At 29.5% G+C, this 14646-nt stretch overlaps 1 protein-coding gene across 3 annotated transcripts in view; it reads left to right on the top strand.

Moving 5' to 3' along the window:
- LOC119631965 (myc protein) overlaps positions 1-14646 on the top strand; it is a 69614-nt gene that overhangs the window by 16258 nt on the left and 38710 nt on the right. For 2 of the 3 annotated variants that reach the window (XM_038024622.1, XM_038024615.1), the window contains one exon: positions 12618-14155. In XM_038024622.1, the coding sequence (XP_037880550.1) occupies positions 12618-14155 (1538 nt within the window). Of the gene's footprint in view, positions 1-7035; positions 8006-12617; positions 14156-14646 lie in introns of those variants that run through there. The other variant, XM_038024630.1, reaches the window with a different exon arrangement.

Here is a 14646-nt window from a genome sequence, read left to right on the forward strand (position 1 = left end):
AAAAAAAAAAAAAAAAAAAAAAAAAAAAAAAAAATACAAACATCTTTAGATGTAATTGTATAGGTTCTTTTGTGTACATGCATGATTTCATGTTTACTTAAGGTCGTATCCATCGTCTTATTTTATTATTATTGCGCGTATTCCGCATCTTCCCATTTTTAGTTTTTATACTCACCGTCATAGCACGCATGTATGCTAATATCGTCATAATCTTTGTAACACGGCGTGGGCCCGTGCACATAAACAACCCCGCAATCTATCGTAATAATTGAAAAATTGCAAAAAAAAAAATTTTCATCAAAAAATTAAAAATTTAAGAAAACTGATATAAATTAGTTTGAAAGTTTCTTATACTCATATACTTGTTTTTTTTTAAATGATGAGAATGTATGATGCGTTCTAAGCGGGTATATTATATGTTATTATTTTGTTACATGGTTTCCCTATTGTTGTTTGCATTCATATTATCAAGAAAGAAGCGCAAAAAAGCCACAACGATGACACTGCAAAAAAAATCATTGTATAAATACCTGTGTCAATAACAACACACATTAAAAAAGATAAAAATCCTGTGTTTTGATTCATTCTATGAATTTGCATTTGTTTTGTGTTTAATTACCGGTTAAGTAACACACAAATAAAATTATATTATAGGAAAAAAAAAAAAAAAAAAATACAAAAAAAAAAAAAAGAATAGAAATGTTTCATAAACTTTTGAAATTCTCTATGATATACTCGTTGTATGTGGAATTTCATTAAATTACGACAAACGAAAAAGCTTTTCTCTTTACAACAACGACAAAAGTCCAATTAGAAGGTTGCTGCTTATGCTTTTTTTTCCTTTAGACGGTGCTTACATATTTTATTCGCGTACACACGCTGATCATTTGCCACTCACATTTGTATATAAAATATATATGCATATATATATATATTATGAGCCGTTCACTGCACACAATGACTAACTCGATAAAAGAAAATGTTGAGAAATGTGTGATGATATAATAGTGTATCGTGTTTTTTAAAATTCCCTTTATTAATATAAATTCAAATAAATAATACAGATATCGCTCTCATCTAACGGTATACAAAATAAATAAGAAAGAATGGTTCGAAAAATAACCGTCATTAATGTTACAATTTTTTTTTACATGGACTGGTTGAGTTAGTCGATTTGCGGCAAGTGAGTAAGTTAAGTCCATTGTTTAAATTTTCAAGTTTTTCATTACAGAAAATGTAATAATTAATTAACTTACATATACTCTTTTTCCATAAAAATCAATAAATATTAACAATTCTATTATATATATATTATCTGTAATTAATTCATATAAATGATGTCTTCGTAATTAGCTGTATGTGAGGGCTCATCACTTCTCGATTTATTGTCAAGTTTTTTTATGATAATGATGTTTAACAGGAGGAATGCGTTTTTGCTGGTTCATCATGTCTCTCCTTTTATTTTTTTTTTGATATCCTTATATTTATGACATTTTACGCTGAATATTCATTGTAGTCACACATTCGAATTATATATAAGGGCTTGTACTTGTTTTGGACTGGATTTACGAGCTCTGGGCTAATGACTGATGTAGGCTGGTACTCGTAACACGTCCTTTGTACGGATATCCACCCATCACGCGCCATTATAAGTGTGTCCAAAGTGTTTTTTGCAAACGGGAATGTCATGTCTGTCTGTTCGTTAGTAGTATGTCGAACAATACTTCATCTTGCTCTTTAGAGTTATTCGCGAATTATCGCTTTTTTGCTTCTTTAACTTTTATACAACCGCTCTTGGTCAAGTTGGCAATGAAGTTTTCAAAATGTCTTTATAACTGCCTATTATTTCGGCAAATGCTTTTTGCAGTTATAATGTTCCTACAAATCAAATCTTTTGTTCTTTTATGCTTTTGCAAGTTTCGGACTCAATTATTGGGATTATAATTTATCGTTGCAATCAGGAGAACCCGAGGGAAAGCAGAAAATTATTTCTTAAACAAGACTTTCTCTTGATAAATCGTATTGAAGGACCACCACTTTTATACTGTAAGTGATTAATTAATTGTACTTTAATTCTAATGAATTTTAGAAGATAAAAACATTGACCATTATCATTCAGTATGGGGTTAAGCAAAATGTCCTCTGAAAATTATTCAATTGCCAAAGATATTTTACGGTTTAATCGCCTTAGTCTTCATTATTCAGCGAAATTATTAGAGAAAGAAATTCTAAGACTTAAAGCCCTAGCATCTAATACCATCATTGGCTTTATTAAAAACTTAATCGCATATTATATCAAAAGTTATATCTATGTCAAGTGAGTTGATAATTAATTTTAAGATTTTTGAAAAAGCGGACTTAACCACTGTGTGTAGTGAACGGCTCATATATATATATACGTATACTTTTTTGCTTTTATTATTATATATTTTTGTACGTATATATATAAATTAAATCACACTCATGCGTACGAAAAAAAAGGCGCTCCTATATACATACTTTACTATAGAGACCAAAACAAAAACAGAATAAAAAAAGCCGCATGAGCAAAAAAATGTAAATAAACAGAGAGTGCTGTACGTTGGTGTGCTTGCTAGCGGTTTTTCTATGCATAAGAATGGCGAAGCCGAAGCTGAGAGAGTGAAAGTGTTTGTATAAATGAGTTTGAGTCAATGTTATATCTAAGCAGTTACTCTCCCTCTCTCTATTTTCCTTTGGTTGCTAAAAAAAGTAGTTTAAAAGCTACTACTATTTTGAAACATTTAATTCTTCCTAAAAATTTGAAAATACTTTTTATAAAATATATAATCAGGAATAAGGAATATATATAAAAATTGATATACAAATTAATTAGTTGAGAATTACTTCCGCGAACAAATAATAAAAAGTAAATTAAAATTAATATCTGGTAATAGAACACTTAAATATCTTAAAAAGTAATTTAAAAAAGTTCTCCAATCTCACTATTTATTTTTCGCTATAAAACACAAAATATTAATATAAGAATAAGCAAAAAATGTTACGTGATTTAAGCACGGGTCAAACAAGTAAAACAAACAGCAATTGAGTTATAATGCTATGTGTATATATATATATATATATATATACATATATTACTTAAATTTGTTACAGTTGCAATTATAACACTTTTGGATGATTGTTTTTTTTGATAAACATTGCTTGATCACAAACAAAAAGGAAGGTAACGGGCTCTTCTTAAGAAAATGATTTCTAAGATTTTTAATACGAAGATCGATTATACCGTTTCGTTTCGTTTCTTTTCTTTCTTATTTTTTTATTTATTTTTTTTTGGTTGTGCTCTTGTCCTTTACATGTGTTTTCTCCAAATTCTTCATTTATGTCTCATTCTCTGCACGCTTTCACTTATTCCTGTTTCCGAGAAGCCAGCTTTAAGCAAATAAAAACATTCGGGTAAGGCCGATCATTAAATGCCCTATACTAATTCGCTTAAACCAGTTACTCATTCATTTTGGTTATAATACATCAAAAATTACACATTAGTTTCATGCAAAGGCGTACTTTTCATGAAATCCCGAATATTACAGTATGCCTAAACTATCATAAAACGTGATCCAAATTTAACAAATTCAATTGACTTCACAAAATTGTATTATTTTTCAATTTACATTTCAATCATCGAAAGCTAAAAAAAATTATACTTTGTCTTCATTTAAGGGCCTGCTTTTTATAATAACCCTTATTTATATTAAGGTCTAAAAAATAGATCTATGCGATCCAATTTTTCGGCTGTTAATTATATTTTGTTAAGAATTACAAATTAAATTTTCTCCATCTTATATGAAGCCGGGACCGAAGAACCGAACTTCAAATCAATTTAGAACGTCGAAATACTCTTACTAAACGATTTTCATCGGAAAATTTTGAAAATTTTAGATTTTTCCATATAATGACATTTCAAAATAAAATGTTAAGCTTGCAATGCTTGAAAATTATACCTTTTTGGCGTATAAATTTATATTTTCGTTTTGCGAGAGGGGGTTCAAGAATTCTCCGGCATGATCCAAAGTGTTCATACCAATATAAATTGCTGGAATGCTATATTACTTTTATATAGTTTTGCTGAGAAATTTTTTTAAATTACAATTTGTTTCCATATAACGACCTTTCAGAATAGGGCATTAAATGGGGAGTGGTCGAAAAAGTGCTCCGAACCATTTTCAATAGCATTCGTCGTTGAGTCGAAACATGTCACTGTATCATAGTTTATTAAAATATCTTAAAAATTGCGACCCATAGGTTAAACACAACTTTATATGGACAGATATCAAACGAATAGACAGGCATAGGTAGGTAGAACAATAGGTGTCGTATGCATCTGTATAAACTTAAACCTGCACTTGTGGGCTATAAAAACTTTGTCAACTTTGAGAAGAAATAACTCTGGTATTATGGTCATATTATGGCCAATTTTTGCAATTCTTCATTAATAACAGTTATGTGTACTCCATTTGTTGTTAATTTCATTAGAAAATAACTGTCGTATACGACAGCATTTTCCTTACGTTAGTAAAGAAATTAAAAAAAAAAAAAAAAAAAATGGTGAAAGGAATTTAGCTTAGGTTTGGAGTGGATATCGAATTAGGCGGGAAAAGTGCTTGACTTGACAGGATTGGAAATCTGGTAATATTTTCCTCATTTATTTATTTATTTATTTTCATTATTATAATTTAACCGAAAATCGATTATGTTTAAAATAAAAGAAATGCCTAATTAAATCAGTGTTAACTAAAAATCTTACATGTCTTGTAGTCACTGATTCTTGTATTTTGGAAGCACATATTAATGGATAGATGCGATTTTTTTAGTTCATTCGTTCGCCGAACTAATTTTATGGGCTATAATTTTTTTCCAAAAGAAAAAAAAAAAACCAAAATCCTCTTATCCTCCCCGGCTTGAAGAAACGAGTTTTAATTAATCTTTTATAATTATTGCCGTAAGATCAGGATATACAAGTTTTGATATGACGGTTGCAGCTCAACACATTGAATTTTACAAATTCGGAATGAATGAGACACGACGCATAAAGCTTTTAACTTTCGTTTTAATTAATGATGAGATTGAATTGAAGGCATATTAGCGGATCTATCGAGATTATTTTCGTATTAAAAGTTTATTAAATTGTAATAAATGCGGGTAAGAAATTTGAGATGGACGGCTATTATATTGTACTATATATATTTATATATTGGTAAACAAAATTGAAGCATATAAAGTTAAAATATTAAATTATTTGAATTCGTTGCAATATATATATATATATATATATATATATATATGTATATAGTAATCGCCTTACATGATTTAATATGAAATAGATTTCAGAAAAATTCGTAGAAAATCAATTATTTTTGATATATATATCAAAAAAAATTGCATACAAAAAATTTAAATGAAAATCAAATTTTGATTTTTATCTTCTAATGATTGAAATTCAGAATATATATATATTTGGTCTCGTAACATATTCTTTTGCATAATGTTAACTTTCATTAGAAAGTCCATGTTATGTTATTAAAAAAAATAATGAATAAAATATTTTAAGTCTACACTCGTTTGAACTTATGTTTTGAAATAATATATTTTACGCTAATATCTATAAATTAAATTAAACAAAAAATAGTACACTTTTCAAATCTGCTACTAATTTTAAATTACACTCAATACTCAAATGTACGAAAAGCGTTTCATTTTAGAAAAACAAAATAAATAAATAAACGTAACTCAAAGTAAGAGAAAGAGCTAAAGGGAAAAGCCCGCGCTTGCTCTTTTTACACTCTTTTCGAGTATATTTATTGCTTGCGTTAGTTAGCCCGGCATTTGTAAAATGTATATATATTTATGTGTATGAATAACTTCGGTGTGTGTTGCGTATGAACATCTACATCTATATATTTGCGTTTGGCTGCAGTAGTGTGAGTTGAAATTCTTCTGCCACATTCGCGCTCATGATTTTTGTGTATTTGCTTGCCTTCTTCTTCTTCTCGCGTTTAAATACCTAGGCACACATGCATATGTTGTCTAGATATATATATATATGTATATATATATATATAAAAATAATACAATATATGTATACACATGTATTTATATAGAAGCAGCAAGAGCACTATGATGAATTCGGGTTGTATACAAGTTTTGGCGCGTTCGTTTGCACACTTCAATTTGTGACTTTCATAAGAGCGGTCGTGTGTGTTAAGAGGAAGAAGAATAATTATAATATATATAAAAAAAAAAAAAAAAAAAAGGGCAAATAATATCTGGAAATTAAAGAAAGAAGAAAAAATAGAAACATTTCTTAGGGAATATATTTTTCTTTTTTTTTCCATACCAGCTCTGAGACAAAATAATAAAATACAAACGATTTACTCGCGCGCTCAAAGCTTAAGGCAAGCAAGCAAGCAAGCAAAAGTTGTGTAGATTTTGAAAAGAATTTTTTCTCCTTTTTTTTTTTCATATAAATACAAGAAGCAAACAGTAAAAAGAAGTGATTTTTTTCCGGTATTGTGATTTGTTCGTGTGTGTGGAACACTCGCCCGGTACGATATCACAACACAATAAAATATAACAAAATATTCGTCTAAAATATTAGAGCGAGAAAAAAAAACCTTAATTTTTTTTTTAATTTAATTTTTTTTTTTACAAATTGTTCGTGTGAACAATAATATGGAATAAAAAAAAAAAAAATTATAAATTTGTGAAAATTTTTTGAATAAAAATCTACAAATAATAAAAATAGAGTATAAGAGTCAGCAGACAATAAACAGAACTTGACTATAACTAACAAGCGAAACAAGAAATCATTTCCTTTTCAAATATACAGCGCCATAGCAAGACAACCGGCCGGCATTGGTTAAAATTTTTTTTTTTTATTTTTGTTTTGCTTTGATTCCTTAGTACATAAACAAAAGTTAAAACAAGAAAATAAACATTAACTGAAATTATTATATAAAATCGAATAAAATTTTCAATTAAAAGAACAGCAAAAAAAAAAAATTAAAATAAAAATAAATAAATAAAAGTAAATTGACATATTAAATAAAAAAAAAAAAAAACATTTTGAGATCGTTGCTACACCAAGCTACTGTGAAGGGTGGTCATGCAGTGTTTAGCAACAACGACAAAAATTAAATTTTCTAAAAATTTTTTTGTTAAAACATCAACAACGACGATTACAATACAAATAACTTTAAGCAATTGTTTATCGAACAAATTAATAACTGAAGAATTATTTAGCAGCAAACGAGCTACTTGTGCTTATAATAAAATATTTAAAAACTTGCATTTGCTAAACAAATTCAAAAAGCCTGGAATATTATCATAAGAAGGCGATTTAAACATATAACAATAAAAAATTAGAGAGAAAAAAATAAATAAAGCAAATCAACCGAAATCATAAACAAAGTTCTCATTACAAAGGAAAAAAAATTCCTTAGGATCTCTTCTTCTAGGGAATAAATCCAATGCAGCCATATATCCGTTAACGGTGTATATGGCATTGTAAAAAGGATTGAGTGCTGAAACTCTCTCTGTCAACTTGGTGCAAAAAAAAAAAAAAGAAGAAGAAGACGAAGAAAGAAGGCTAAAAAGAGTCTGCCACGAGTGTTGGTGTACGCCGATAAAAACCAGAAAAGAAAGGTTCACAACCAACAACTGTCTCATAGAGAAGTTGAATATTGTGTGATATATTTGTGTATATATACGCGCGCGTGTTTCTGTGTGTGTGTGTGCGAGTACGTGTGTGCGTGCGTTCTCGAAATCGAGAAGAAGCGACTCTACTACTACTACTACTACTATTGTCTTTTATAAAGCAACAGAATTTTTCAAAAAGGACGCGCAAATAAAAAAGAAAGCAAAGCTCAGCATTTTTTTCCCGTCGAGTGAAGTGAAAAGTTTGTTAAACTTTTTGAAAAGAATTTCAAGGATAATTTTTTCAATTTTCCTTTAATTGAAAGCAATAAGAAAGGTGAGATCTATTTAAAAAAAAAATAAATAAATAAAAAATTCAATATATAATTATTGCAAAAAAAATAAAAATAGAAATTAGTGAATAAAATTTATTTTCATTGAAATATTTAACCTGTTAATAAGAGATATTTCTGGCTCGGGTTTAAAGAGATCCTTTATCCTTCCTAAAGTCTGTCTTTCATTATATAATGATTAATTATGGTTAAGGGAGTGAGTTAGTTAGTTAGTTAATTAGTTAGTTAGTTCGTACGATGTTAGTGAATAGGAATTGATTGAATTAAAGTCGTATATAAGTTTTAATTTCTCGAAGGCAAAGTTTCTTTAGTGAATATTTATTTGTATTTATAATTTATATTTACAATAAAAAAAAAAAAAAGAATTTGACGTAAACTATCTCTTTGACTCAATTTTATTTATTTATTTTTTTTGTAAAGTTTTTCTTCAATCGATATTGTTTTTAAAATTGTCCTCTCTCTCTCGACAACAACAACAGCAACAATAATTATTATTATTATTACTCTAACGGTATTTACATTTTCTTTGTATATATACATTCCACTGGTATAATAGTAAGAAGGTGAAGAGCGAGCGACAGCCAATTAACAAGCAAGTCAAGTCAAGTCAAGTCTGCTGCTTAACTTACTTACCGACTAAAACTGACAAGCTGCCTGTTTGCAAGGCCTTGCCTTCCTTCCAAAGCATAATCCATAGATCGTTAAAAGAAATTAGTTTTGTGTTTTTCATTTTACATTTATTTTAATTCTTTAAAATGTCGAGGTTCTGCAAATGATTGATGCCTGCATGCTTTTCTATGAATATATGCGTATATATATATATATGTATGTATAGGTCATGCATGATGTACAAAATAAGCGGTTTATTTTCTGCGAATTTTATTGTTCGTATGTCAGTTTCTTTATTTTTTACTTTTCTACCCTTCCTCCGTTCATTACTTTGCTAAGAAAAACGCGAAAGATAAGCCACACACAACGGAAGTTATTTAAGGAGCAGACAAAACTTGTTTTCATTTCTCAAAATCTTATACCAAACAAAAACAAAAAAAAAAACATCCTTAGAAAATTAATTATTCATCAAAGTATTTTTTTATATATTGAAGTTTATAGAAGAATATGGTTCTTCATCTATTGATTACTCGCTGATATTTAGATGTAACCAAAGGCAAATGTGTTACTAAAACGTAAATTATATTTACCTTTAGTCTCCCGCCACCACTAGATTATATGGTAGGATTGATTGTAAGATAAAACAAAAAATTCAAAATTATTTCGTTTCTATGGCAATTGTCGGCAGTCGATTTTTGAAAATTTCAAGCGAGCATTTTATGAAGGGAACAGATTTAAGAATCCAACTAAAATTTTGATTTTGATAATTAATTAGATAGGGAAACTTATTGTTATTATTATTATTGTTTTTTTTTTTTTTTTGTAGACAGAAGTGTAAATCGCACTGTACTTATTGCCTTGTTTTGAAAGTGAGAGAAAATTTTGCATTAGTATCGCTCTTTTAAATTTACTTTAAAGTTCGAAGACGACGCGGTTTCAGCTAACAAGGGAATGAGCTTTGCCGAGTTAATTCGACTTTTTCTCATTAATCAATTGTATCTTCATATATATGTATTTTTAGTGCATAAATTATCAAATCATTTATCAAATATATTTAATAAATCTAATAATATATATATATATATATATATAATAAAAAAGTGAATCCCAAAAATTGCCTCCACTTTTGAATTCCTCAAGCAGCCTAATTAAGCTTGAAATCAAATTAATTTTAGATTTTCGTTTACTGGGAAGGATCGTACAGATCGTACAGACATAGTTTTGATTTTATGTTCAAAACTATTTTAAAGACCTTCTCTTCATATTTATACGCAATAAAATATTCAATTATCGAATGCGGACCGCGCGTGTACCAATCTCTCTCTTTTATTGGGACACAATGAAGTTAGATCTTTTATCATTTATCCAAATTGCATCTGTTTGCTTGCCTCTCATATGCCGTTTAAAACACATTTCAGTCAAAAGATCCATACTCTTAACGTTAACTTTTCTGTGTTTCATTTCATACTTTCTTAGTAACATCATGTTGTTTATTTACTTTATTATTGTTGCGCTTTAATTGCACAAATGTTGATTCAATGCTTAATATTTCGTTTTTATATTTTATATATATATGTACATATATATTATTATTACTATTTATTTTGTTTTTCTTTTTCCTTTTTTTTTTTTTAATTAAAAAATATAATAATAAGTTATTTTAGTTTAAAATGCTATCATTGTACATATATTGTTGTATATATATATATATACATATATCTATCGCTTTCGCCCTTCTTTAATACTATACTCTACAAGTATTTATACTGTTATCAAATCAACACCTTGTAGAAAACATCAGTCACAGTGCATTGCCTATCATGTTAATTAAAGAGAATGCACTTTGCTCGGTAATGCTTGCTTTTGTTGTTTTACTCTTAAGTGACGACCTGACGCTAATTATGTCGCCACTTAAAAAAAAAAAAAAAACGTAAGAGTATATTTGTGCTATAATTATATATATATATATGTATATGTATGCTTGTTTTTTTGTGGTATATTTAGTGTAGGTGTACAAGAGAGCGAGAGATTAAAAAGCATTTTCTAACGGAAATTAAAATACTAATTGTCTTTAATAGACTCTGTCAAAAACCGAAACATTATATATGCTTCTGTTTTTGTTTCTACAGACGCATATAAGCCCCCGGAGTGTATATATATATATGTATGCGAGCAGCATTGCAACGTCAAAATATAAAACTTCTGTTTGTCCCACTAATTATTCGTTGTTCCGAATAATAATAATAAAAAAAGTAATGAACCACACATTTTTCTGTTTTCCTCTGATGGCCTGCGTACGTATGTGGCGCTGTGTACGTGTTTGCGCCTGTGGGTGTTGGGTTTTTCTCTGTGTAGCAACATTTTATTAAACTTATAAATAAACACATGTGTTATACCAAATCATTTAATAGCTGCTGATAGTTGCTTGCTATATATATATATATATATATATGTATTTATTGTATATGTATATGCGGGCTTTTGTTTATATTGCGTATGGTGGGCGTTTATTAACGCTTTGTTTCAAATTACAGTTATTTTCTGTATATATATTTGGCGCCTTTTCCTTTAACAAAATTCTTACTCAGTCCTCTTCTCATAAGTTGTAAGTAAGTGCGTAGGCTTGATACTATGAACAACTAATTCACATATATATATTTATATATATATATGTAAACTATGAGAAAAGTCTTCGACTCTTTATCGAATGTGGGTTAAAAATCAATTTCATAGCAAGTGAACTTTACAAATAATTTAGAAGCTTGTCGATTTCACTTTCAGCGAAGGTTTACGTGTTCAGTTAGTTTGGTTAGTGTTTCATTTGTCTCTCATTATTGAATCAAATCTCTCTAATGCAATCTTAATATCCGACAACGTTATATATTATGCATTATGCAATAATTCTTTTTATTAGGACAGATGGTAGGGTGTTGTTGTACCGCGTTACACTGACCACTTGAATAAATTCAAGTCGTTTTTTTTTTTTTTTTGAAAATAATTCCGCCGCCATCTGCTATAATTTGTTACAGGTACTAATAGATAGAATTTCTAGTTTTTATGGCATTCATTGATTTTTAGTCGTCTTTTTTTTTTTTTTTTTACTTTGTTATCAGCGTGTAAAGAACATACACACATACGTACATATGTAACCGTGAATATTTGTATATATTCTTCTTTATTTTTATTTGTTGTTGCTTTTGTTTTCTTTTCATTTGAAATTTCATTTTAATATTTTTAATTATAATGAGTTTACATGAATTTGCAATAATGATAATAACAACAATAGTAATAATTTTTAATGATTTTTGTGTGACTCGTGCTAATGGCCCCGCGCCAGTGCAACCAACCATTAGAAAGAAAGCGTCAGCTTGGCGCACTAATTTTTTTTTTTTTTCCATTCTCTCTTCTTTCTCTTGTCTCTTTCTCCTCCCTCCCTCCCCCCCCTTTGGCCACGTCGTTTATAATAAAGAAAAGTACAATAGTTAGTTATGGTAATTTTTTTCAAGTGCATTTCTTTGGCCATAAAAGCAACGCTAACCAAATCTATATATATATATATATATATATATGTATGTATGTATATATGTACACATACAATAAAATATTATATTCTACTTTTATATGTATTTTTATGGTTTGTTATTTAATCAATGTTTGTATTTATGAAGACAGGCAGACGTTACACGCATACATATTTTATATCGTTAACATATATATATATATATATATATATATGCTCTGAATAGTCTCTTCTAATAAATATGGTATTTGGATAAATATCAAGGTTAAGATATACCTGCGTCAGCTTAAAAAAAAAAAAAAAAAAAACCCAAAAATCATAAATAAATAAATACTGGAAGAACAACAACGATTAATTACCTGGATGTTTCTTCCTTCGACGAAAAATTAATAGAAATGAATTCGTTAAGTCGTGAAACTATTTCGGATTAAAAATTTTCCTTTTTTTTTCTGTTTTTACAATTTCAGCTTTCGTCTTAATAAACTGACAAGTTCTTTGTGTACAACAATCTCGGAAAAATTTAATAAAATTATTGCCGACTCTTGTAAGGACAATTTGATAAGTGAATTTGATACAATGGCCAAACTGTGCAGTCCGTTTAGTACATCGCCACGTACATCATTTTTAAATGATTTATTGCCCACTCATAGTAGTTTCATGGATGAGTTTTACATTACGCCCGATCCTTTTGAGGTATTTGGTGAATTGCCTTCAATATATAGCGATATACAGAAAATGGAATCAGAGTCTGGATCGAGCGCAAGTTGTACCGCCCTCGATTGGTATGACGAATGCGATGTAAAGCCTGAGCTACCCAATTGTGATCTAATGTGGCCAGTGCCTCATACAAATTCATCATCATCGATAAGCAGTGACTTGGCCGTATCACCATCAGTAGTTACGGGCAATATTCCAACAAATATCAGAGATGGGGGAACGAATACAGTATCTGTTAAAGAGGAACCTAAATCGCCGTCGTCTACAGTATCGATAATGACAGTTAAAAAAGTTAATCATCATCAGGAATCATTTCAACTTGCAAGTTTGGAAAGCATAAAAGTTGAAGTTAAGAAAGAGCCAATCGATGATTCCGATGCACAATTCAAACAACAAAATATACCAAATAATAAAACTGTACAACAACATCAGCGTAGCATACATAATGCACCACCTGGAACATCATTATTAAGAAAATCAAACAATAGCATTACACAACAAAGAAAACTACTTCAACAGCAGCCCCAACAGCGTCAAACAACGCAACAAAGCACAAAACGCGATCATTTGTTATCCTGTGCTCCAGCATCTCATACAACAAATGCCAACAATTACCGTAACAATAGCAGTAACGGCAGTTTTCAGCAACCGGCATGTACTCCGCAACTATATCAACGTCCTGACACACCGCATAGTTTAGATGATGATAGCAGCACAACCGAATTCAAGCATAATATCGATTTAAGTGCCTGTGTCATGGGCAGTAATAGCATCTCTTTAACCGACTCGCAATTCATACAACAGGTCAGTCAGGAATTGCAAGATACAAGTAAATCGCAAATTGCTTTATGTATGGATTCGGAATCTTCTTTATCAGATGTGCTCGATGTTATTAGCACAGAGGTAACGAATACAACATCAAATCCTCTATTAGGAACAAATCGTCAAATTAATAATAGTATGAACGACGGTGGTAGTTATGCCAATAAAACTAATAACAGAAATAATATATCCATCATCACCAGCAGCAGCAGCATCAGTCATTCAAATTCATTTCGTTCATCTGAATGTGATAGTGACGATGATTTATCTACCGCAAGTTCAATGTCAGAAAATGAGACGGCCTATAATAGGGCAATGATGGCCAGTAGCGCTGTATCACCTGTTTCCAGTCAAAATTCCTCTAGCTCGTCGGCAAATAATGTACACAGTACCCAGCATCATATGGACCACAGTTATACTCGCTTAGATGATATGGGAACGAATTTAGATACACCCTCGGATTCCGGTGAGTCCTGGTCTCGAAATATTTTTCTTAATACTTATTTATTTATTTATTTATTCTTTTGTTATTTGTATTTTTTTTTTTTTTATATATGTATATATATATATATATATGTACATGCACATGTACATGTATTGATAAGATGAAAAGAAAGTACGTAAAAACGAGCTTTCTTAACAAAAAGCTTTTCATGAAATACTCTGCTGGAAGCTTTCTCCTAATTTTTGTCTATCGTTGTAAAAAACAAGCGTGCAGTTAATTATTTAGAAGAATTCATTGCAAAATATGGTGAAATTCAGATAGTGTCAGAAGCAATTTCCTCCTTTCCTTGCACACTCTTCTTTCATCATAGGAAGTAATGATAATACAATACAATCATACATTATTACGTCTTCTTATGACAAACTACTATACTAGTTTATGTAGTCAGACAAGACTTTATCAATTAATAAATTGCGGAAATAGATCAGAAGTCAGCGCATCATCAGTTAGTT

This window comes from Glossina fuscipes, unplaced genomic scaffold, assembly GCF_014805625.2.
Source record: "Glossina fuscipes isolate IAEA_lab_2018 unplaced genomic scaffold, Yale_Gfus_2 0, whole genome shotgun sequence".
Classification (NCBI taxonomy): Eukaryota; Metazoa; Arthropoda; class Insecta; order Diptera; family Glossinidae; genus Glossina; species Glossina fuscipes.